The sequence below is a fragment of the Pituophis catenifer genome, unplaced genomic scaffold (genome assembly GCF_029215685.1).
Source record: "Pituophis catenifer annectens isolate HBS135680 unplaced genomic scaffold, rPitCat1.0.hap2 SCAF_4, whole genome shotgun sequence".
Taxonomy (NCBI): domain Eukaryota; kingdom Metazoa; phylum Chordata; class Lepidosauria; order Squamata; family Colubridae; genus Pituophis; species Pituophis catenifer.
In genome coordinates this window covers 45492459-45517579 of record NW_027256884.1, presented here as the reverse complement: position 1 = coordinate 45517579, position 25121 = coordinate 45492459, and the positions used below count along the sequence as shown (strand labels likewise).

Below are 25121 nucleotides of genomic sequence, written 5' to 3'. Positions count from 1 at the left end.
GTTGGCATGATCTAACCCTAACAAACTCATGCAGGCGACAGGTTATAACTTTATTTGTTTCTAGATGTTCGCAGATCTGATTTTTTAAAAATTATTTTTTCCAGTACCTTCCCAGTATTGATAGACTGATTGGACTGTAGTTTCCTGGGTCTGTTCCCCCCCACCCCGCCTTTTTTTTAAGATGGGAACCATATCAGCTATTTTCCAATCCTCAGGTAATTTCCTCTTATTTCAGGATTTTTGAAAGATATGGTACAATGGTTCTGAGCTCTGGCATCTCCTTCAGATCTCTGGGATGTAATCCATCAGGTCCTAATGGTTAGTATTCATCAAGATCAGACAGATGTTCTCTAACCATTTTCTTGCTTATTTTACTTTTTATTTCTAGTCTGTCTTTAAAAATTAGATTTTTAGTAGGTTTGGCTATAATTACTTTTTGCTTCAAGACTTATGCAAAGAATGAGTTAAACAGTTCTGCTTTCTCTCTGCTGCCTGTTACTTCCTTGCCATCTTCTCTCTTAAGTGGACCTACTGTTTCCTTGACTTTTTTCTTGCTATTTATATGTTGAAAGAAACTTTTAAAATTATCTTTGACTTTTTTCTAAGTCTTTCTTCATTCTGAGCTTTTGCTTTCCTGACTTCATCTTTGCAGATTCAGACTATCTGCTGATACTCTGCCTTAGTTATCCATTTTTTGTATTTGTCCTTTTTGTTTTTCAGCTTATCAGAGAGATCTTTGTGCAACCATGCTGGTTTCTTCTTGGATTTCTAGTTTTTCTTTTCAGTGGTATTGTGTTGGACTAGACTTTTATGATCATATTTTTTAGAGTTTCCCATGCTTCTTGAGTTGTTTTCCCCTTTAGGATTTTCATCCATGGAATTTTTCTTAGGGTCTCTCTGAGTTTATCTCTGAGTTTATCAGAACTTTTGAAGTTTAAGACACTGGCTGGGCTATGTTCTATTACTTGTGTTTGCATTATATTGAATTCCAGCTTCTAGTCACCAGCTCAGCTCAGAGATGTCTACCTATTTCCATTCCTTCTCTAATGATTTCTGTCCCTTGAGCTGACTGCCACCCACTGTCTAAAGCAAAACAATGCAGGAACAGCTGCCAATAAAATATGCCATACAAAGCATTTGCTCAGCTTATGACATTAAAATACTTCTTACCTCTTCTAAACTAAAAAGAACTCCCCCAATGGGTGCACCAAAGGCAACAGAAACACCAGCAGCAGCTGCAGCTGACAGCACCTAACATGGAAACATCAATCCACATGTTAGTAATCTGTGGAAAATATTCACAGAATATTAGGTGAATGAAGGAAATGGTGAAACTACCAGTACCTCTCTCCTTTTTCCTTCATTCTTGCTATACTTGGAGAAAAGGCTGCTAAAGCAGTTGCCACAGCAGCAGGCTACATGCACGAGAGGCCCTTCTTTGCCAAGACTGAGTCCAGAGGATACCACCAGAACTAAAGTTACAGTTTTGATTAAGAGCGTCCACTTGCCTAGGTATCCTCGAATAATGAAGCCACTTAAGATGGTCTTTATCTGGATGAGAAAGAAGAACAAAAGTTGGTTGATCAGATTTTTGTGAAACTATTAGAAAGTCTACCCAGGTCAGCAATTATTTTGCTTTTTCAAGATAGGTGAATATTCTGTGCTGAAAAACACAAACCAAGTGGCCAGCTTTAAAGTCAACAATTTCCTTTCCTTTTCCTACTTTCATCTCCATTAGCAAGGACTGCAGAATGAGTTTGCCTGAAATTTGCATTGTAGAAAATTATTCCCTCCCCTTCCACTCCCAGTGTCAAAGTTATATAATCAAGTAGGAGACATTACCTCTGGAATTCCAGATCCACAGGCATAAGGAGCAAACACCCTCACAAGGGAGACAGCCAGGAAAACAAACAACAATGCCCATAAAATGTATAGGAAGTAATTTAGAATGTAAGCACTGGCACCCTAAAAAAGGGAAAAGAAACAAGAACAGATCATTTTAAGACAGTCCAAAAAAGGGCACATTTATGGTGGTTGTATGGGAGAGTGGGAGAATATGAAGCACCACTTCTTCATCAACTGTGTTATAAGATTGTTACAGTATATTTTTCATATTTGGCTTATTCAACCACACAAATATTTTCCTTGAAGTCTGCAGTCTGATGCATCTGTGTATTACTAAAACTCTCCTGTCTCTTTGTCCATTTATAACCTTGTCTTGTCAATTAGGCTAGAAGGAGCATCATAGAGCAACAAGTTTTGAACTAAGGTCATGGGTGTCAAACTTGATCACATCACTTGACGTATCATGACGGTTTTTGCCTTTGTGGAGCCAGGGTGGGTGTGACCTGCATGTGACACATCTGGCCCACGGGCCGCCATTACTCCCACATAATTAAAATAGAAGAGCAAGGAAAGATGGCATATCTCCACCTTCTTTCCTGCCTTATTCTGACCACTGCACCAAGTCAGCTGTCAGCAAGGTCTGATGGGTAGTTAATTTACTTCTTTGGAATGAAAACCAAAAATTGAACTCTCTTAACAATAGTGGGCAGTGAGGGAATGATTAGGAAGCAATTTGTATGCCTACTGGCAAGAAAGGTATAGCTGGATAGAGCTGGCTGGGTAAATCCACTGGAGAAAGGGGTCCTTGGGAGCATGCTGGAATGGGGAGTAGGCATGCAGTTTTCCTTGTGGTCTTCAGCTCCCTTTATTCTCCCCCACCTCCAGTAAAGTGGCAGGCAGATCCATGGGTCAGCTGAGGAGAAGGAAGAGGAAGCTTCACTAGGAGGGTTGTGAGGTAAGGGGAAGCAGCACCAGCCTACATTATATGTGGAAGAAGGATGACCCAACAGGTATGCAATATTTACCTGAAAATAAGTCTTTTTGATGTCAGAGAACTTACTTTCAAATAAACACCTACAGTTTGGGACTGCATGTCTTCCAACATGGGACCTCAATAAGGCAATTTATGGAAATTGCAAATATTATTTCAAAAACATACAAGAAAACATAATGCATTGCAAAAAATATTAATCACTGAGGCCTAAATTATTGCAGAGGTACTGTAGCCATAAATTAAGAGGGCAGGTCAGATTAAAACAATTTTAAATGAATTGGGACTGAAAACGGCAATATTTCCCATTAAGGCTCCTTCATTTCAAATCAGTTTTGTTTGCTTTTGTAAACTATCTGCCTTAGTAAAGTTAGCAAAAGTTACAGTCTATACAAAAAGCGGGGGTGAGTGGGGGAAATTAAGGCTGTAAAATAGTAGACTGGTAAACTATTTTAAATAAATGCAGTGGATTGCTGAATATTTATAATGCTTTTTGAAGCTTTGATAAGATGCTTTGGGGGCAATGAAAAGAATGGCATTTCACATAGGCATATTTTTTTGAATTTTTTCAAGTCTGGCAAATAATTAAAAATTGTTATTATAACAAATGTATGTTTCCCACTTATACTCTCATCTATTGCACAGAATGTTGGAGATTCTTCTGCTAATTTTGACATCTGGGTTTACTTATTCAAGCCTAAAACATAGATGAACTGTCAGATCTGTCCTAATCCGACCTCTTAGGAAAGAAAAGGCCTCAACTCCATTTGGCTAAAGCAAATGGTTCTTTTACTAAGAGTGATAGTTGCAGTAAAGTCAAGTGAGCTCTGAAACTACCATACTTGCTGGATACAAAAATAAGGTGTAGGTTTGTCCCTAGGCCATCCCTCCCCTTGTGACCAGTCCGTTTCCAGCCAACCAGAGCTCGCCAAGATGTTTTGAGTATTTTGAGATGTTCATATATAATTTGTATATTTCTCAGGATACCTGGCTGTGGGATGCTGGTACAAACAGGATCCGGCTGCTCTGGTCCTTATCACCTGTCATCGCCGCCACCCGATTTCCTATCCCTTTATTGCCCTTTCATCTTTTCCTCTTTCATCCTTCCTCCCTTCTTTTTTTTATGGCAGGATGCCTGTGAGGCCCTCCAAGTTGAGCCTGGCAGATCTGAAATGAATGGCATCTATTTTGATGCTTTGATTCCCTGAGTAATTCTTATTTTTACAGATGTCATTGCCTATTTTTAAATAAGCTATGATAATAATCTTTATTCCTTCACAGGATGAACTTTGTTTGAAAATTACAGTCCATAACAGAGTGACTGGGGAACAGTTTCAACACAAATTCTTTCCTTGATAAATAAGTATATGGGGATGTGGACAATGAATATTCGTCTCAGTTTGTCACATATAAATTAAGATTTCATCCAACAAAGCATATAAGCAATATTTTTGATTTACTGCTATGCTGAGACAGTGATGACATACTGATAAACTAAATTTATGTAAATATGCATGCAGCCCCCTAACAAACTATAATTCCTTAACACTGAGGCAACTAACTATTTGAACGAACTACTATAAGATTAAAAAAACAGACATAAAATGAACAAAGATAGAGATATAAAGATACATAGAGATATAAACATAGAAATAGATAGATGATAGATAGATAGATAGATAGATAGATAGATAGATAGATAGATAGATAGGTGCAGACCTATGCAAGGGTCCTCTTTATAGACTTCTGCTTAATATTCAATACTATCATTCCAGATATTCTTCTAACTAAACTAAATCAGCTAGCTGTACCTGACCACACTTGTAAATGGAGCTTCCTAACAGACAGGAAGCAACAGGTGAAGCTAGGCAACATAACATCAGATACTTGTACATTTAGCACAGGAGCCCCCCAGGGCTGTGTGCTCTCTTCACTTCTCTTCTCTCTATACACCAGTGACTGAATCTGAAAAGATCCCTCTGTTAAAATACTGAAGTTTGCAGATGATACAACGTGATTGGTCTCATTCGAGACCATGACGAATTTGCATACAGACAAGAGGCTGAACAACTAGCCTTGTGGTGCGACCAGAACAATCTTCGACTAAACACACTCAAAATTGTAGAAATGGTGATTTTAGGAAAAACCCTCCTATACTACCACCTCTCACAATACTAGACAACAACACAGTATCAACAGTAGATACCTTCAAGTTTCTAGGTTGTATCACATTTCAAGACTCAAAATTGACACTTAACATCAAAAATGACACCAAAAAAGCACAACAAAGAATGTTCTTTTTGCGCCAACTCAGAAAGCTTAAACTGCCCAAAGAACTGCTGATTCAGTTCTACAGAAGAATTACTGAAACTGTCATCTGCACCTCTATAACTGTCTGGTTTGGCTCTGCAACCCAACAAGACAGACACAGACTTCAACGGATAATTAGGATTGCAGAAAAAACAATTGCTACCAATCTGCCTTCCATTGAGGACCTGTATACTGCACAAGTCAAAAAGAGGGCTGAGAAAATATCTACAGACCCATCACATCCTGGACATAAATTGTTTCAACTTCTACCCTCAAAATGACACTATAGGGGACTGCACACCAAACAACTAGACCCAAGGACAGTTTTTCCCTGAATGCCATCACTCTATTAAACAACTAATTCCCACAACACTCTCAAACTGGAGCCTTGGTGGCGCAGCAGACTAAAGTGCTGTTAAGTAGCACCAGCTGCCTGCAATTACTGCAAGTTCAAATCTCACCAGGCTCAAGGTTGACTCAGCCTTCCATCCTTTCAAGGTAGGTAAAATGAGGACATGGATTGTGGGGGCAATAAGCTGACTTTGTATAAAAAAGAACACTGCTTAGGGGGGGCCGAAAGCCCTAAGCAGGTATAGACAAAAGTATGAAGGTTATTGCTTAATGCATTGTAAGCTGCCCTGAGTCTCCGGAGAAGGGCGGCATATAAATCGAACCAATAAAATAAAAAATAAAAATGAACTATTTACTAAGACTGTATTACTATTATTCTTCTCATCCTTCTTATTACCTATCTCCTCCAACATGACTATAACCATGTTGCTTGGATTTTTACGATTTATATTGTTCTGTTTGTTTCCTAGTATGATTCGATTGCTTATTAGTAACCTATGACTATCACTAGGGTGTTGTATTTTATGATTCTTGATGAATGTATTTTTTTTCTTTTTTTCCCCTTTTATGTACACTGAGAGCATATGCAGCAAAGACAAATTCCTCGTGAGTCCAATCACACTTGGCCAATAAAGAATGAGAGAGGGAGGGAGGGAAGGAGGGAGGGAGGGAGGGAGGGAGGGAGGGAGGGAGGAAATGGCATAATTTTTATTTTCTGTCTAACTGAGAGGAAATATTAGAACTATGTGCTGCAAAACTTTAGATTATTACTATACTAGAGGATTATTGTACTTCTTTGCTATCGTCTAGGAATGGTCCAAATTTCTGTAGCCTAGAGCATTTTTCAGTTTAGTGTAACATGTTTTCATGACAGTGCCACGTTAAAACATTAAACAATTAGCGTGTAAATTACAGCAAAACTATAACCATACCTCAGATTCGTTAACTAAAAGCTCAGACCACTTTTGCCACTGAGGACATTTGTCCCGGTCTTCAAAAGTAGTTTCATTGGATGTCCAGCAACACTGCTCATGACTATACCAAAAGGCTTCTAAACAGACTCCTTCTTTCAAATCAGTCATCCAATCCACTGCTAAATCTATAACTCCAGCCAATGTGCCTAACAGGGAGAGAAATAGATGTTAAAGAAGGATCCAAATGATAGATGCTGAGAAATGAGTTTGAACATGCTCTTGCAGAAGTGTCTCTTGAATATGAGTTGGATACATACTGTACGTAACTCCGTATTAAGTCACCCCACAGTTACCAAAATAACAAGTTAGGAGAACTGTCCACCTCATAGCTATAGGGTGTTTTCAAGAGATTTATTACACATGTTAGCACCTACAACAGTGAGTGAGTGAATGAAACATGCCAAATAAAAGATGAAAATTGTTTCCTTGTATCTTTCTATAAGCTTTTTTATGCAATGTAGTATTTCTCTTAAAATACGAATTACTTTTCTTGACTCACTTCTAAGAACTTGTAAACAATAAACACAATTATTAGTTTATAAGTTTAAAAACTTATTTAAAGTTTTTAAAACAAGAAACTATATTCTTATCTAGAACATTCCATGAGCAGCTGAAATTGATAAAGTCAAAACTTGGGTTTGGGATTATTGATCAAAGTTCACAGTAGATTAAGACCACTAGTTGAACAAGTAGGCAGTGTGCATGACTGTTACTTTCAATATACCGACCTAAAAGCAGACTCTGATTCAATAAAAAATACCATAAATAAAAACTTTCTTTTTACAACCCTGTAATCCCTGAATTTGGGATAGAGTTGGGGTGGAGCGGAACGTTTACTGGCCAGATGCCCTTCCTGACGTCATGCGAAGTTAGCAGCAGATATTCTTTCTTTGCGCCCTAGGAGAGAAAAATCTGCTACTGCCTAGGATTGACTCTCCATCTTCCAAGTGGAAGTGAGCATCTTCAACACTAGGCCACCACATCACTCAAAAAACCCATTTTTTATATTTTTTTAACATTTATTTTTATATATTTATGGTAAAAACATCATAAATTTGAGGCATTAAATATTTATAATTGGCTTATATTGTATTATAAATACATATACATTTTATGCTTTCTATTTTGACATTGTAATATTTTTGGCTTTCCATTCCAAATAGTTGGCATTTTTAGTGACTGCTTTATAAGAGCTTGCCTGAATAAATGTCATATTGCTTTATGAACTATGCATAAATTATATATTTCACCAAAACACTAGAAGAACTTTTGTTGTTTATAATTAACAAGCCAAAAAGCACCAGTTAATGTCCAGAGATATTATTTTTAGTTAATAATATATTATTAATGATAAATCACAAATAATTATAAATCATTGTGTTATTAGCATTATTAATCATAATATTATGAATGTGTTTTAGTACCACAATTCTAGTGATTTCTCAGAATGTTATCAACTGCTCTTAATGGTGCAGCAAATAAGCCACAATACAATCTAAACTAACTGCTTAGTATATTTTTTACTTACTATAATATATATTATCTTTATAAGAGATATTTTATGTTTTCTAAAGTAACTTCTCATGTGAAGGGCAGCTATATTAATTTAATAAATAAACAAAAAGTTTTGCAAATTATTATCAATTAACCAGAAAATTGTTGTTATTATTACTAGTACTAGATCTATTTCAGACTAAAAAAAAAATAAAATTCTATATCACAATTGTTATTCCCTACTTCAAATTATAAATATTATTATTTCTTTATGCTATTATTGTCAATATTCTACATATATATTTAGCATTTCTAGCCCCAAACAAAAATAGTATTTAGCCCTGAAATGCTGAAATGGAAGATATCACATTTATATAGCCAGCATAAACAACTGTCTCTACAGCGCACAACTTTTAATAAGTAAATATGAGTTAACATTTGTTTGAAGTTACCTGCCAACAGTCCTATAAGTAGCATAACAACCCATCCTGACCAAGCATCCAATAAACTTTTTATGAATTCCCAGATGGACTCCTTGCTTTTATTTGTAATCTGGAAAAAATATATTATTTAATTGAAAAAGTTGCAATGTTGATATTTCATTAAATATAGCACCATAATAATCAAATAATCTAACATAAATATATCTAACATAAAATCAAATGGCAAAGTATTTGGTAGAGAAGATGAGGCAAGAGATATGATCATTATTATTATTTTATTTATTTGTATCCTGCTTTTATGAACAAAGCATGTTCCATAAAAGTGTTGAAGCAATCTATCAGGGCTAGAGTTAATTATAGTGAGAATTTATTGAAGAAAAAAAGTTAAATTAAGATGAATCATTTCCTGAAATGTATGTCAGATTGACTTTTGGGGTAAAATGATCTATCCTTATAAAATCTATAAGGTTGACTCAGCCTTCCATCCTTCCATGGTTGGTAAAATGAGGACTCAGATTGTTAGGGATTGCAAATAACACTGACATTGTAAACTGCTCAGACAGTTCTGTAAACCACTATGGGGCAGTAAGTAAGCCTATGTGCTATTGTTATTGCTATATTTCTAATAATTATAACTATAGAGTTTAGAATAAAATTAAAAATCTCTTGATTAATCAACCTGGAATCATATTTTTATTGGAGTCAATATTGTATTTCTGGTATAACTCTCACTGCTAATATTTTACTATAGTTCTTTCTCTTTTCTCAGTATCTTGTCTACTGTAATAAAAATTATGTCCTATAAACATGAAATTTAGTAAATTCATATTTAAAAGACATCAGGAGATACATGGGATTACAAACAGTAGTTCTTTAACTTTCTTCTCCAAAAATGGTACCTTAGCCAATTGCTGGATGTTTTTATACAAACTATATGTGATAGTTTTAGGTTAGGATAGTCTTAGGGTCTGGCAATATCCCATATCCGATATCCATATAACTTATAATGCTTCTTTTTAAGCACTCTTTTCTAAGCACTCTTAAGCAGACAGCTTAAAAAAATGAGGAATAATAATTTAAAGAAATTAAAGGCAAATGATAAGAAAAAGGAAAGGTAAAATTGCTAAAACTAGCTTATAATTGATTCACTGTATGTATTTGTACTTTTCTACCCTTGAAACTATCCTTACTCCCACCACATCAATGTGTCTTTTATCTTTTAAACTTTTCTCCTCTCTAATTTTGAGAATATCCAACTTTCTCAGTATATCCTTTCTTTGGTTCCATTTATTTTTTAAATGTAATTATATTATGACTTGATCTTCACTTGGCATGGGAAAGTGAGATTTTTCATTTGTGCTATCTTTTTTCTTTATTTTTATATTTTATTGTAATTTCTCTGATTGTTGTGAATTAACCAGAATCATTGAGAGTCAGTTGGCATAAAGGTTTATCAATTATTAAATTGTTATTTTTACTTGTTTACCATTCAGGCTGAAGTAACCTATCCCCAGTACATTCAGTTGGCCCTATTTTTCTTGACACTCAACTGTCACTTTCAATAACAAAGTAGGCAAAAGGATTCTCTTATACCAAGCTTTTTTTTTTTTTTGCTTTTCAGCAAACATTAATTGCCTTCAGCACACCATCCAACCTATCTTTCTATCAGAATTTCATCTCTTACAGTTTCTCTATGCAGTTTCCTCTCTTTGGTGAGTATTCTACCATGAGCAGATGTTCAGTGCATTCAGAAAGTATTCAGACCCCCTTCACTTTTGTCAATTTTGTTATGCTGCAGCCTGATTCTACAGTTGTTGAAATTCATTTTTTCCTCATTAATCTACATTCAGTACCCCATAATGACAAAGTGAAAACAGAATTTTAGAAATGTCTATAAGTTTATTAAAAAGATATCACATTGGCATAAGTATTCAGACCCTTTGCAATAGCACTTGAAATTGAGCTCAGGTGCCTTCCATTTCTCTTGATTGTTGCTGACATATTTCTACACCTTGATTGGAGTCCAACTGTGGTAAATTAAATTGATTGGACATGATTTGGAAAGGCACACATCTCTCTATAGATGCTTCATAAAGGATAATGCATACTGTAGCACATTTCCGGTGAAGATGGCCAACTGAATACACGCCCAAGGAGGGACCCCTGAAGGGTTTTCCCCTGGGCTGCAGCTCTTCAACTACTAACGGAAGGAACTGGCATTCCTTCAATTTATATGACTCTCCTGGGTTAGGAAAAGTCTTTAGAATTATTCCTCAAGATCCACCGATACAGCTGAGGTCTACAAGTAATTTCAGGAGATGCGCTTTGAAGCAATTGTGTGCTGAAAGCTGGGGAGAGGGGCTGCAATCTGTTCATCATGGAAGAAGCAGCCGCTTTGAAATTTACTTTTCAAATTGACAGTGCCTTTCATTTCTTATTATATTAATTTATCTTATTTTTTAAACAAAAAACCCCACATCTTTTCAAAATGAAGCTTTTGCTCCAGTCACAAATTAAAACAAATCATTAACAAATCTTATTTTCCATTAACACAACTCAATATTTTAAACGAATATTTCCCTCATATCTATCTATATAACTATGCCATTATCCCCCAAAACCCGTTACTTAAATCTTAAATCCTAACTAATTATCAATTCATTTTTCTGTTTCATTTGCTTAGATATTTTAACAATATAAGTCTTACAATTATATTAAACAAATTAAATATTCATTAATTATTTAATTATTATTAAACCTAATTTAAGCATTTTGTCTTAACTATCACTCTCAACATACACCTCCTCATTTTAATTATCCCACCTCTTTTTATTATCTTTGATGTTAAACCAATCTTTTCTATTTCTTGACTGTTAATCACAGCATTACCCTTTATTTTGGCTATTAAATATAGCATGTTTTTATTTTTTGGCCATTGCCCAGCATGCCCTTGGTTTGGCTGTTAAACACAGCATATTAAGTTTGTTTTTTGGCCGTTACAAGGCATCTTCAGGTTTGTTTGGCTGTTAAACACAGCATCTCTATTTTTGTTTTTTGGCCGTTGCACGGCATATTAACTTTCGTTTTGGCTGATACCCAGCATGACCATTTGTTTGGCTGTTCAGTACAGCATATTATAGCTTTTTGGCTGTTAAATACAGCATGTTCATAGTTGGTTTAACAATCTCTACTTAAACCTTTCTTTGTTGTTTCCCTCCATCTATGCATTGCTTTTCATTTAATCATATTTTTCTTTATCCTTTTTCATAGCATTCATAACATTTTAATCTTGAGATATGGTTCTTGTTTAAATCATATTTTTAAGTATATTTTTAAATTCCTTTTAACATTTTCAATTAATCATATTCATCCTTATTCTTTATCTTAACATATTACCATTAAACATAGTTCTTGCATTAAACATATCTTTACATGTATTAATTAGTTTCATTTAACATTTTTAATTTCTATAGAAGCGTCCCTTTAATTTATTACAATCATCTTTACTTTATTTTATTTTTAATCACATTATCTTCATTTCCTCATCTGCAAACATAAATTTCCTTCCATTTTCCAATTTTTTAATTTTATTCTACATAAGTCCAATTAAATCTCTTTTCATATTTTATTCCGGATATAGTGTATCAAATCTCTTTCTTCTACAGCTGCGCTTAATCCTTCTTCTATTCCTGCGCCAACATTCAAATTATTATTTGTTCAATGGTAGGAGCTCCATTGTAAATTCCTTTTCTTCACCAAAGTCCAGCTGCTTGCAGTCAGGAAAAGAAAATCCTCCTCCACAGTTCAGCAATATTTTTTTTTTAGAGCTCAAAGTTCTCATAACAAAGGGAGGTTACAAAGTTCCTCTTTATGCCAGATGGTGTCTCTCTATAATCCACATTTCCCATTACTCATGCAAGACTCCATTTTAATTCTTAGTATTATATAACCATCCACTATATTTTCTTCTTTTAGTTAAAAAAGTATCAAATCTTTTTTTTTCCTCAGTCCAATTCAGATTTTTAAAGTGTTTAGTCCTTTTACCATATCTCTAAATTAAGTCTCTTAATTCTTGTTCCAGAATTAGTTGTTCTTCGGGTCTTTGTTCTTTAAAGTTACAGTTTTAAAAAAATTCCAAAGCCCCTTTGTTACTTAGCTGCTATTTTAGGCTAGGGGTCTTCTAGTTACTAATATAGCTCCAAACGTTGTTGCAAGCCTGGGCTGTTATCACTCACCCAGCTTTAAAAGACTCCGTTTTATTTTGCTTTCCTCCAGCACTTTTCTTGCCCAGTTGTCACAGCTTCGTGGCAGCTGCCATGGCTGCCGCCCCCCCCGCCGCCAACTCACAAAGGGTTCCCTCTGACCTCCAAGGAACTTGCCTGTTCCTCTAGGTCTTCCGAGGCACCCCTCTCCTTCCCCCATCCCTACAGGACAGGTTCGGTCCGCAGACCCGGCGGTGGTGGTTCGGCAGCCGAGTTTTTGCGGGACTCATCAGAGCCCACTATTTCCCCGACTGTCTTGCCATGACGTCAACCGGACGTTGACAGTGCCTTTCATTTCTTAAGCACCTTTAAGGACTATAAATGTTTACTAAGTTGAAAGAGGCTCTTTTTAGTCATATCCTGCTACTCCTTTTTGAAAACCTGAGCCATTTTGGGGATTTTTTCAATGTTGAACAACAAGGAAGAAACTGCTATGGCAAGCCAAAATAAGGAAGTGTGGAGCAAAAAAAAAGTTGACAGAGAAACATAAAGGCAGAAAGTTGTGGCTTTAGTTTATTATTTGTAGTAATTTGTAGTTTGGTCTGCGTTGCTGTGGGTGGCTAAAACTTTCTGATATTTATGATTCATGAATGGCTAGCAATTTCTATGTGACTTATAAAAAAGCTACTTTTTGATCAAAAAGGGAGTCAAGATGGGAGAAGCAAATTATTAAAGATTTATTGGAATTTTTTCTAAATAAAATTCACCAGTTTGTAGGATCAGCTGTGCTCCAAGAATGCTAAAAAAAATTTCTCAAACTACTGTAGAGATGCAAACATGTGTGGAAGGTTACCAAACTACCAAGGCATCTTCCACAAGTAGCTGAAAGTGCAGAGGAGTGAACTGCAATTTTGGAATATAAACCTGACACTAACTCTTATTATGATGGTTAAAATATAAATCTCTCAACACAACTGAAAGAAGAGCTTCATGAAAATCTGCAACTTTTAAAAGGACAAGATTGGGACTTTTTCTTTAAGAACATTAACAAGTTGAGGAATCCTTGAGAAAAAGGGAAGCCTATAATTAACTACTTGATAAACTTTCCAAGAAAAAAAAGATTTATTCCATGAAGACAAGCTGGAAGGAGTGAATTAAACTTAACGAGTTAACTGCAATTAGGATGGATTTTTATCTGTTTGATATTTGTAATTGAAATAATCAATTCTTAATCCGTAATTGAAATAATCAATTGTCTTAATCGCAATCTAAAATTTGAACTATATATATATATATATATCCTAAGTAATTCCTAAAGTATACAAAATGTTATTGAAAATATATTTGAGAGTATCTGTATTAAAAGAAAGTTAAAGAAAGTGATATATTAGTTTAAAGAAAAATTTAGAGTTTTAAAAAGAATGTATACAAAAGAAAGAAATATTATTCTATGAGGTTAGTTTGGGTAAATTTAACCCTGAATTTTAAAGTCTGTATGTTAAGTAGTTAAAAGAAAAAGATGTATTAGAAAGTTTTGATTTCAGAAATGTGTTTAAAGAAAAGTTTAGTCTTTTAAAAAGGATGTTAAAAAAAAGTATTTTTCTCTGTAAGATCAAAGAATACAGTGTACCTTGCAATATAAATGGTGATAGTTTATAAAGATGATTAGGTGCAAATAAAAATACATATTATTTCCACAGCAGGAAGATAAAGCAGAAATGGTTACATTAATTATTTTATTCAAAGAGGAGAATATATTTAAATATGGTTTTCATTTGGATATCAATTCTGGATTTTGTGCTTGTGATGAAAAAAAATGAAACATTGACTTTGGTTTTGTCGATTAGACAAATTTGTTGTTATAGAAATGGCAAGTTATATACTAATGTGCAAAAGCAAAAAATTGAAGCTGGAGTGTTTTTATCTTGTATTGTGCTAAAAAGAATTGGAGGTCAATGCCTTTTTTTTCTTTTTTCCCTTGTACCTTATATTTTCTTTCCCCCCTCTCTTCCCCCCCCCTAATTTCCCATTTTTATTTCTATTTGTACTTTATATATAGACAAAACAATAAAAGCTATGACTTAAAATGCATACTGTAGGAAAGCAAAAGCCATGAGGTCAAAAAAAACTTCTTGCAAAGCTCAGAGACAGGATTATTGCAAGGCACAGATCTGGGGAACGCTACAATAAAATTTCTGCTGCACTGAAGGTTCCTAAGAGCACAGAGGCCTCCATAATTCTCAAATGGAAGAAGTTTGACAAGACTTTTCCAAGAACTGGTCAGCTGGTTAAACTGAGCAATTATGGGAAAAGATCTTAGTAAAACAGGTAACCAAGAACCTGATGGTCACGGCTTCCGGTTGCGTCATGCTAAATGGAGGACTAGGAATTGTGTAGCTGCTTATCCTAGTTCTCCCTTTTCTGTGTCTGGCGGTTGTTCCTGCGCCATCGTGAGCCATGGAGAGGCTTGCGAAGAAGGGGAGGCATCGGGGCATGCGAGGAGGTGGCTTTCCCGCATGCCGGCAGATTTCTTCTCAGGATACCAGCGCAGAAAGAGGGCGGCGTGGGATCGCCCCGAAATCGTGACTATACCAACTGGAGAGGGGAGCCCGCCAGCGTGGTGTAAGAATTCTACTTTACTAAGTTAGCTCAGAGCTGACTGAACCTCCTGCCTAAGAAACGTATAAGATTTGCCATTTACTGGGGGAGCGGCTGAAACGGAGAAAGGGCTGTCTTGTAAACTTCTTGCTGCTAGCTGTTATTTCCCCCTCAGAAGCAGTTATTGATCTCCCTTTGAACTTTGATATTATCAAAACTTCATCTTCTCCCTTTTTTTATTTGAATATATTGTCTGTTGGATGAGGAATAATTGACTGATCTTGTTGGAGACGTAGTGAGATTTTCTCTTTTACTTCTCTCTTTGTCACATTATCAGAAGAGGCGAGCCTTTTGCCACATCTTGACTTGATATTTTTTTCTTCTTTCCCCACTGCTGAAGACGGAGACTGCCCTTGGTTGGTCTTGTACTGCCACCTAGTGGTGGATTGGGATATTACAACTAAAGGAAAGGAAAAGAAAGGAAAGGAAAAGAGGTGGGAAAAAGATATATATACACTGCCTCATAGTAAACATTGAAAATAGACTAATTTGGATATATCAAGAGCTGATGGATTAACTTATTTGATTTAAAAGACTTGATTGATATATTTATTCAACAAAGAGTAGAGGAACAGTGGTTGTTTTTAGTTATGTCTACATCTTCAACTATTACCACAACAAATAAGAAAATTATCTCTCTGCCTACCGCTGTAACCCCAAATTCGACGTATTTAGCTTCTAGAAGAACATCGGAAGATATGTCGGCGACGGGGAAGACGCCCTCTATGCAGGCTCTTCAAAATATGTTACAAGCCATCCAGGAATCAATGGCTAAAAACCAGGAGTTGACATCTAAGAACTTTGAGGACTTGGGAGCAGATGTGAAAGCGGAAATGAGAGGGGTTAAAGAAGAAATTAAACAGATGCGAAGTGAACTGGGAGATATACGACAGACATTAATACAACAAGAGGAAAAAATGAAGGAGATAGAGAAGAAGACAGAGAAATGCGAAGGACGGATGGATAGTTGGGAGAAGAGACAAATAACCATAAATAGAGAATTAGAAGAAGAAATAATTTTTCTGGAAATGGAGCGATCTTCTTTTTTCCTTAGAATACAGAATGTGGCGGAAGAGAAAGGGGAAAAACTGGATGACATTGTAGGAGAAATAGTTGCAGAAACTTTGGAGGCAGATAGACTCATGATCCAACGGGATATTGATGAGGCCTTTAGAGTATTCACTAGCTACGCAAAAAGGAACAATCTTCCTCGGGAAATTCATGTTCGTTTTAACAAGAAAGCTTTGTGTGAAGAATTTTATAAACGAACAAGGGATCAAACTATTACATATAAAGGCCAACCGATGATAGTTTTGAAACAAATCTCACGTCGGGTAAGGGAACAGAGACGCAGATATCAATTTTTGACGACTTTCCTGAGGAAAAATGCAATTTCGTATCGTTGGTTATTGCCTGAAGGTTTATTGATGACATGGAGGGATAAGAAGGTGAGGATTCGGAGTCTTCAAGAAGCAAGAGAATTCATGGAACAACAATTTAATTTGTCAGAATTAGATGTTGAAGAAGAAGGGGAAAGTAGAAGTTTGGAGGAATCGCAAGAGGAAGAAGAGGTAGAGGAGAGGAGAGAAGGAAAGGCGGGAAAGAAGGGTGGGGGAATACGAAAAGCCGAGGAATTAACAGCACCTCAGAGGGAGACAAGACAAACAGTTAAGAAGGCTATAACAGCGGGAAAGTAAAAACTTAGGTGAGAAAAGGAAATGGGGGAATTAGTGCGTTTGATATCTGTAAATATTAACGGTTTAAATGCTCCTAATAAACGTAGTAGGATTTTGAATAAATTAAGAAAGGCTAAGTATGATATTGTCTGCATGCAGGAGACTCATATAAAAAAAGATCAAAACCATCTGTTAGAATGCCGGGCGTTGGGTAAAACTTATACCTCACTAGCAGGTCAAAAAAAAAGAGGGATAGTGGTATATGTACGACATCATTTGAAATCCCAACAGGTTTTTGCTGACCAGGAAGGCTGGGTTTTCATGCTCGAAATAGAAATTGCCCAGTGGAAGTCTTTATTGGTTTGTATTTATGCCCCTAATGATAATCAGAGGACTTTTTATCAAAACTTATATGTTAAATTGGGGGAACTGGAATATGAACATGTCTGTCTAGTGGGGGATTTCAATGCTGTAACAGATAGAATGCAGGATTATGTCCCGGGAAACATACAAAGAAGGTTAAAGGATATTAAGAGAACATTACCAAAAATATGTAATGATTTAAGGGAGGAATTTGGATTACAGGATATATGGAGGTTGAGAAATCCCAATAAAAATCAATATACTTATTTCTCTCCCAGACACCACTCGTGGACCCGAATAGATATGATATGGATGTCTCTTGAGTTGAGGGGGCTGGTCTCGGAAGTGGAAATAGGGCCCAATCAGTGGGCGGATCATAACCCGCTAATGCTAACTTGGAAGATCCCACATTGTAGGAAGAGTAGATGGAGAATGAATATAGGTATCCTGAAAGATGAAGAATTCATGAGTAAATTTAAGAAGGAGTTATATCTTTTTTTCCAGGAAAATAAGAAAGAGGATACTTCAATATACAATACATGGGATACGGTTAAGGCAGTGATGAGGGGATGGTTAATCAAATATATGATTGACAAACGTAGGGCGGGTAAGAAACACCGAGACAACCTCTTGAATAAATTACAACGGGTGGAAGAAAGGATGCAAAATGGATTAACCCAGACAACATTGATAGAGGAAAGGGAGTACTGGCAACACCAGATTAAATTATTAGATCAAGAGGAATTAGCAAATAAACTAAAGTGGACTAAACAATTTTTTTTTGAAAGGGCGAATAAAACAGGAAAATGGTTGGCTTATCGGCTTAGAAAGGAGCAGGAACAACGGAGAATAGAAGGGCTGAAAGATGTAATTGGGAATTTCCATTGTACTAAGGAAGGCAAGAGAATGGTAGCTCAGGATTTTTTCACACAGCTTTATCAGAAAGGAGAGGAAAACATCTGTGAAATTCGGAAATATTTGGAAAAGACAGACTTGCCTAAAGTCTCGGAAACAATGAAGGAAATTCTTAATGCGGAATTTACGATAGAGGAAGTAGAAACAGTTATGAAAGCACAGGCGAATGGCAAAACCCCGGGTAGAGATGGCCTTCCAGTTGAATTATACAAAATAGTGTTTGACGTGATAGGAAGACACATGACGGATTTATTCAATGCGGTTATGAAAGAGGCTCAGGTTCCAGTATCTTGGACCAAGGCTTATATTTCTATTATCCCAAAAGAAGGAACTGATCTATCTCTTATTAAGAACTATAGGCCAATATCATTACTAAACTCCGATTATAAGATATTTGCGGGGGTTCTTGCAGCTAGGCTTAGCTGCTTCCTTAACCAATTCATTCACTCAGACCAAAACGGCTTCCTTCCTAATAGATATCTACGAGATAATCTTAGAATTATCATGAATACATTAGAATTTTTCGAAAATCGCCCGGATAAACAATTAGCCTTAATTTTTGTTGACGCCCAAAAGGCGTTTGACAGAATCAGTTGGGAATTTATGATTTCTCAATTGGAATATATGGAGTTTGGTGGGAATTTTATTCGGGCAATTCGAGCTATCTACCGGGAGCAGACTGCAAGAGTTCTCATAGATGGAGAGGAGACGGAGAGAATTCAAATTCATAGAGGTACAAGACAGGGATGTCCCCTTTCCCCATTGCTATTTGTATTAACTTTAGAGCCCCTGCTTAGAGAAGTGAGAGGAAACACGGAAGTAAGAGGAATGAAGATTAGGCAGGAGGAAGTTAAAGTTCAGGCTTATGCAGACGATCTTGTATTTATCTTGGATCAACCACTAGACTCGGGCCTGAAATTATTATGTTTGATTAGAGAGTATGGGAAGGTAGCGGGGTTAAAGATGAATGAAGAAAAAACTAAAATCCTAGTGAAAAATATGACTCAGATGCAAAGGCAACAGCTGGAGCAGTTAATGGGTTTAAGAATAACAAATAAAATTAAGTATCTGGGTATATGGTTGACCGCCAGATGTTCCTCCATAAAGGAGGATAACTATCTTCCTCTTTACAGCCAGATGCTCAGAGACTTAGAAAGATGGAAAAATCTCCAGCTATCAATTTTGGGAAGGGTGGCAACCATTAAGATGTGCGTGTTACCCAAATGGTTATTTCTATTCCAAACAGCCCCGGTAAGGTTGAATAAAGAGTTTTTTACAAATTTGGATAGGAGTATATCTAAATTTATCTGGCAGGGAAAGAGGCCGCGGATTAGACTTAAAATGTTACAAGAACCCAAAAATAGAGGAGGATTTGGACTCCCAAATTGGGAGCTCTATCACCAAGCAGCGAACTTGATTTGGGTGAAAGAATGGATGGTCCTACAAAAGAGACGACTTTTGACATTTGAGGGAGCCGGTCTTCAACATGGCTGGCACTATTTTCTATGGCCGGGAGCATCCGGCCGTCCTAGACACTTTGATGATCACTATTTACGTAGGACGCTTGGGTACACTTGGGAAAAGGTTAGAAGAAGAGTATATACAAAAGTTCCATGTTGGATTTCGGCGCAGGAAGCTCAGGTTTACCCGACATTGTATAAAGGGGAGAAAACCTTGACGTATGAAGGTTTCTTGGATGTTCAGGGTAATCCAAAGTCACGAGAATTATTAACTCTTCAAGGATATAAGATAGACTGGTGGTCTTATTCGCAAGTGCACTCCAGGTATAAAAAAGATTTACATAGTGAAGGAATCTACCGTAAAAGACAAGAATTGGATAAGATCTTATTAGAAGGAGGGAAAGGGATATTATCTAAATGTTATGCATATTTATTGTCTCTGCAGATAGGACAGGATGTAGTGAAGGGTTGTATGATAGCATGGGGGCGAAATTTTGGATATCCCCTTGACTTCCAGCAATGGGAACAAATTTGGTTGAAAAATATGAAATTAACCATGGCCTCCTCATATAAAGAAAACATATATAAAATGATCTACCGGTGGCATCTACCCCCGGCGAGATTAGCTAAAATGTTTCCCGGGACATCTGCCTGCTGTTGGAAGTGTGGTTACAGCAATGGAACCTATTTTCACCAATGGTGGACCTGCCCGCAGGCGGTTAAATATTGGAAAAAAATACGGCAATGGATTTTGGAAATTACACAGATTAATTTGGAATTAAGACCTGAGATTTTCCTATTGGGGGCAAAACCTTTGAATGTTAAATCAGATATATGGTTCTTGTTGATTCACATTATCACTGCAGCAAGATTAGCGTATGCGCAGGAGTGGAAAAATCAATACTTACCGATAGATTTGAAAATAATATATAAAATTAATGAGTGTGCGGAATCAGATAGACTAACTAGATTGATCAATGGTAAAAAAGATTCAGAATTTTATAACAGTTGGAAAGTATGGTACGATTGGGTCCAGAAAAGGTGGGATAGAATAGACATATGATGATGTATATATATGATGGCAAATATGTATGTATAAAGGAATGATTTTATACTTATGGACAATGTAATCATATTATACCATGGTGGCAGGATTGTATATTTTATTTGTGTATTAGTGTATAGAATATATTAATAAAAATTATTTATATATATATATATAAAAAGAACCTGATGGTCACTCTGACTGAGCTCCAGAGATCCTGTGTGGAGATGGGACAGAGTTCCAGAAGGACAACCATCACTGTAGCCCTCCATCGATCTGGGCTTTATGGCAGAGTGGCTAGATGGAATCCTCTCCTCAGTGCAAAACACTTGAAAGCCCGCTTGGAGTTTGCAAAACAACAACAACAACAACAACAACACCTGAAGGACCAGACTGTGAGGAACAAGATTTTCTGGTCTGATGAAACAAAGATTGAACTGTTTGGCCTCAATTCTAAACATTATGGCCAACTACCGTCCTGTCTCCAACCTTCGCTTCATGGCGAAAGTTGTTGAGAGTGTGGTCGCGCGACAGTTTCCACAATTCCTGGAGGAAACATCTTATCTAGATCCGTTCCAGTCGGGTTTCAGGTCTGGGCACAGCACGGAAACGGCATTGGTCGCATTGGTTGATAATCTCTGGAGGGCTCGGGACAGGGGTTGCTCCTCTGTTCTGGTCCTGTTAGACCTCTCAGCGGCTTTTGATACCATCAACCATGGTATCATGCTGCACCGGCTGGAAGAGTTGGGGGTGGGAGGCACCGTGTTACGGTGGTTCTCCTCCTTTCTCTCCGACCGGTCGCAGTTTGTGTTGGCAGGGGGGCAGAGGTCGACCTCGAGGCCTCTCATTTGTGGAGTGCCGCAGGGATCGGTCCTCTCGCCCCTTCTGTTCAACATTTATGTGAAGCCACTGGGCGAGATCATCCGTGGCTTCGGGGTGAGATACCACCAGTACGCTGATGACACCCAGCTGTACATCTCCACCCCAGGCCACCCCAACGATGCCCTTGAAGTGATGTCCCAGTGCCTGGAGGCTGTGCGGATCTGGATGGGGAGGAACAGGCTCAAGCTCAACCCTTCCAAGACTGAGTGGCTGTGGCTCCCGGCATCCCGATATAGTCAGTTGACTCCATCACTGACTATTGGGGGCGAGTCGTTGGCCCCCACAGAGAGGGCTCGCAATCTGGGAGTCCTCCTGGATATGCAGCTGTCCTTGGAGGAACATCTGACGGCTGTAACCAGGGGGACCTTTTGTCAGGTTCGCCTAATTCGCCAGTTGCAGCCCTTTCTTGATCGGGATTCCCTGTGCACAGTCACTCATGCCCTCGACACCTCTCGCCTTGACTACTGCAACGCTCTCTACATGGGGCTCCCCTTGAGGAGCACCCAGAGGCTCCAGCTTGTCCAGAACGCAGCAGCGCGGGTAGTGACGGGAGCAGCATGGCGCTCCCATGTAACACCGCTCCTGTGTGAGCTGCACTGGCTCCCGATGGTCTTCCGGGTGCGCTTCAAGGTGTTGGTTATCACCTTTAAAGCGCTCCATGGCATAGGGCCTAGCTATCTTCGAGACCGCCTGCTGCTACCGACGACCTCCCATTGACCCGTGCGCTCCCACAGAGAGGGCCTCCTTGGGGTGCCATCAGCCAAACAGTGCAGGCTGGTGACCCCCAGGGGGAGGGCCTTCTCTGTGGGGGCACCTACCCTCTGGAATCAGCTGCCCCCAGAGATAAGGAGAAACCAAGACCTCAGTGCCTTCCGTCGTGCCCTTAAAACCCATTTTTTCAAGCAAGCCAGGCTGGCTTAAGAATAAATTTTTAAATGTTTTAATTGGTAGTGAGTTTTAATTGGGCCAAATTTATATATCTTTTAATTGTTTTTTTTAATATTTGTACTGCATGTTTTTTAAGTTTGGCTGTACACTGCCCTGAGTCCTCAGGGAGAAGGGCGGTATAGAAATTTATAAATAAATAAATAAATAAATAAATAAATAAATAAATAAATAAATAAATAAATAAAACCAGAGACTACTCATTACCTGCCCAATGCCATCCCAGTGGTGGCAGTATCATACTGTGGGGGTGTTTTTCAGCAGCAGGGACTGGGAGACTGGTCAGGGTTGAGGGAAAGCTGAATGGCACAAAGTACAGGGATATCCTCAATGAAAACCTGTTCCAAAGCACTCAGGACTCAGACTGAGCTGAAGGTTCACTTTCCAACCTGACAATGATCCTAAGCATACAGCCAAGACAACACAGGAGTGGCTTAGCGACAATTCTGTGAAAGCCCTAGAGTGGCCCAACCCGACCCCTGACTTGAACCATATTGAACATCTCTGGAGGGACCTGAAAATGTCTGTCCACTGAGTCACCATCAAACCTGACTGAGTGAGAGGATTTGAAAGGAAGAATGGCAAAAAAATCCCCCAATCCAGGTGTGCAAAGCTTGTCACATTATTTCCCAAAAGACTCAAGGCTGTAATTGCTGCCAAAGATGCTTCAACAAAGTACTGAGTGAAGGGTCTGAATACTTATGCCAATATTTCAGTTTTTTCTTTTTAGTAAATTTAAAGAAATTTCTATTTTTGTGAATTCTGTTTTCACTTTGTCATTATGGGGTACTGAATGTAGATTAATGAGAAAAAAATGAATTTCAACAACTATAGAATTGGGCTGCAGCATAACAAAATTGACAAAAGTGAAGGGGGGCTGAATATTTTCTGAATGCACTGTACCTATTTCTTTTATTTTTAACATTTATGTATATATTGCATTTGTTCACTTCACAACTACCTTGGTTTCTGATACATTAATTTCTGATCTATACTCCTTGTTGCACCATACAGTTATTTAATGATCGCTGCAAATAATTCTGTTCTTCTTATTCTTATTTAAATAATTCTTATTTAGCAACAGCATTATCTGCATAGAAAAGAATATGCATGTTAATTTCCTTAACAATACATCTGTACTGTCATCTCAAACACGTCGTGACCATGGCTTTGGAATAACAGAGTTGGAAGGGACCTTGGAGATCTTCTAGTGCAACCTCCTGCTTAGGCAGGAAACCCTACACCACTTCAGACAAATGGTTATCCAACATCTTCTTCAAAACTTCCAGTGTTGGAATATTCACAACTTCTGGAGGCAAAGTTGTTCCACTGAATAATTGTTCTAATTGCCAGGAAATTTCTCCTTAGTTCTAAGTTGCTTCTCTCCTTCATTAGTTTCCACCCATTGCTTCTTGTCCTAACCTCAGGTGTTTTGGAGAATAACTCCTTACACTAATTAGTGTAACTCCTTACACTAATGTTTGATAAGCCTTTATTTCAATTGCTTCTAAGGGCAAAGAATCAATAAGCCAGAAATCTAAAAACCATTATTCGTGAGAATGACCAGGTTGAGCCTTCAAATTCATCTAGAAGTGAATCTGGAAATATATGTTCCATGCCATGTCAGTTCCTTAAATCAGTTTTCCATCATATTGCTATATAGGTAGTCCTCAAATTACGATCATAATTAAGCCCAAACTTTCTGTTGCTAAGCAAAACATTTGTTAAGTGAATTTTGTCCCATTTTACAACCTTTCTTGCCACACTTGTTAAGTCACTTACTGCAATTGTTAAATTAGTAATATGGTTGATAAGTGAACCTGACTTACCCATTGACTTTGCTTGTCAGAAGGTCGCAAAAGGTGATCACATGACCCTGGGACACTGCAACTGTCATAACTATGAGTCAGTTGCCAAGCATCTGAATTTTGATCATGTAATCATGGGGATGCTGCAGTGGTCTTAAGTATGAAAAATTGTCATGTCACTTTTTTCAGTGCTATTGTCACTAAATGAACTATTCTAAGTCAATGACTACGTGTATTTCAGACTTATAACTATTAATGGAATAAAATTAAAAAGCAATCACTTTAAACAGTTATGCCAAGTGTTTATCTTTTATTTACCTTTCTATGTCTGTCTGTATCCCGAGATTTCTCCCTTAACCAATCAATGGTATGAAAGTCTTCATAAGTGCCAACATCAGGAAAAGGTTCATCCAAAAAATCCATCAGATTTCCAGAACCATTCATATTTCCTGCATTAACCATATTAGAACCTAGACAATGAAAAACAGGAGCAAGATAGTATGTTCAATATTACATCATGCTTACACCATCATACTCATCAAATCCTTTCCTGCAAAGAAGAAATTACTTGCAATAGTAAAAGTAGGGGTGCCCAACCCCCGATCTGTGGACCAGCACCAGACTGCGGCATGGCAGCAACTGGGCTGTGCAATCAAGTGAAGCCCCATCCACAGGATGCAGGCAGCACACAAAACTACGTCCCCTCCAGTCCGTGGAAAAAGCTTTCTCAGGGTTTTTCTCAATCTTCTGATGCCCAAA

At 37.5% G+C, this 25121-nt stretch overlaps 1 protein-coding gene across 2 annotated transcripts in view; it reads right to left on the bottom strand.

Moving 5' to 3' along the window:
• The window catches only part of CLCN4 (chloride voltage-gated channel 4), a 39734-nt gene extending 14910 nt beyond the window's left edge, over positions 1-24824 (bottom strand). Inside the window, exons 1-6 of one of the 2 annotated variants that reach the window (XM_070942994.1) lie at positions 24681-24824; positions 8418-8517; positions 6430-6617; positions 1843-1965; positions 1345-1551; positions 1171-1251 (exon numbers count right to left, since the gene is read on the bottom strand). In XM_070942994.1, the coding sequence (XP_070799095.1) occupies positions 1171-1251; positions 1345-1551; positions 1843-1965; positions 6430-6617; positions 8418-8517; positions 24681-24824 (843 nt within the window). The remainder of the gene's footprint in view (positions 1-1170; positions 1252-1344; positions 1552-1842; positions 1966-6429; positions 6618-8417; positions 8518-24680) is intronic. The other variant, XM_070942995.1, reaches the window with a different exon arrangement.
• Between the last annotated feature and the right edge of the window lie 297 nt (positions 24825-25121).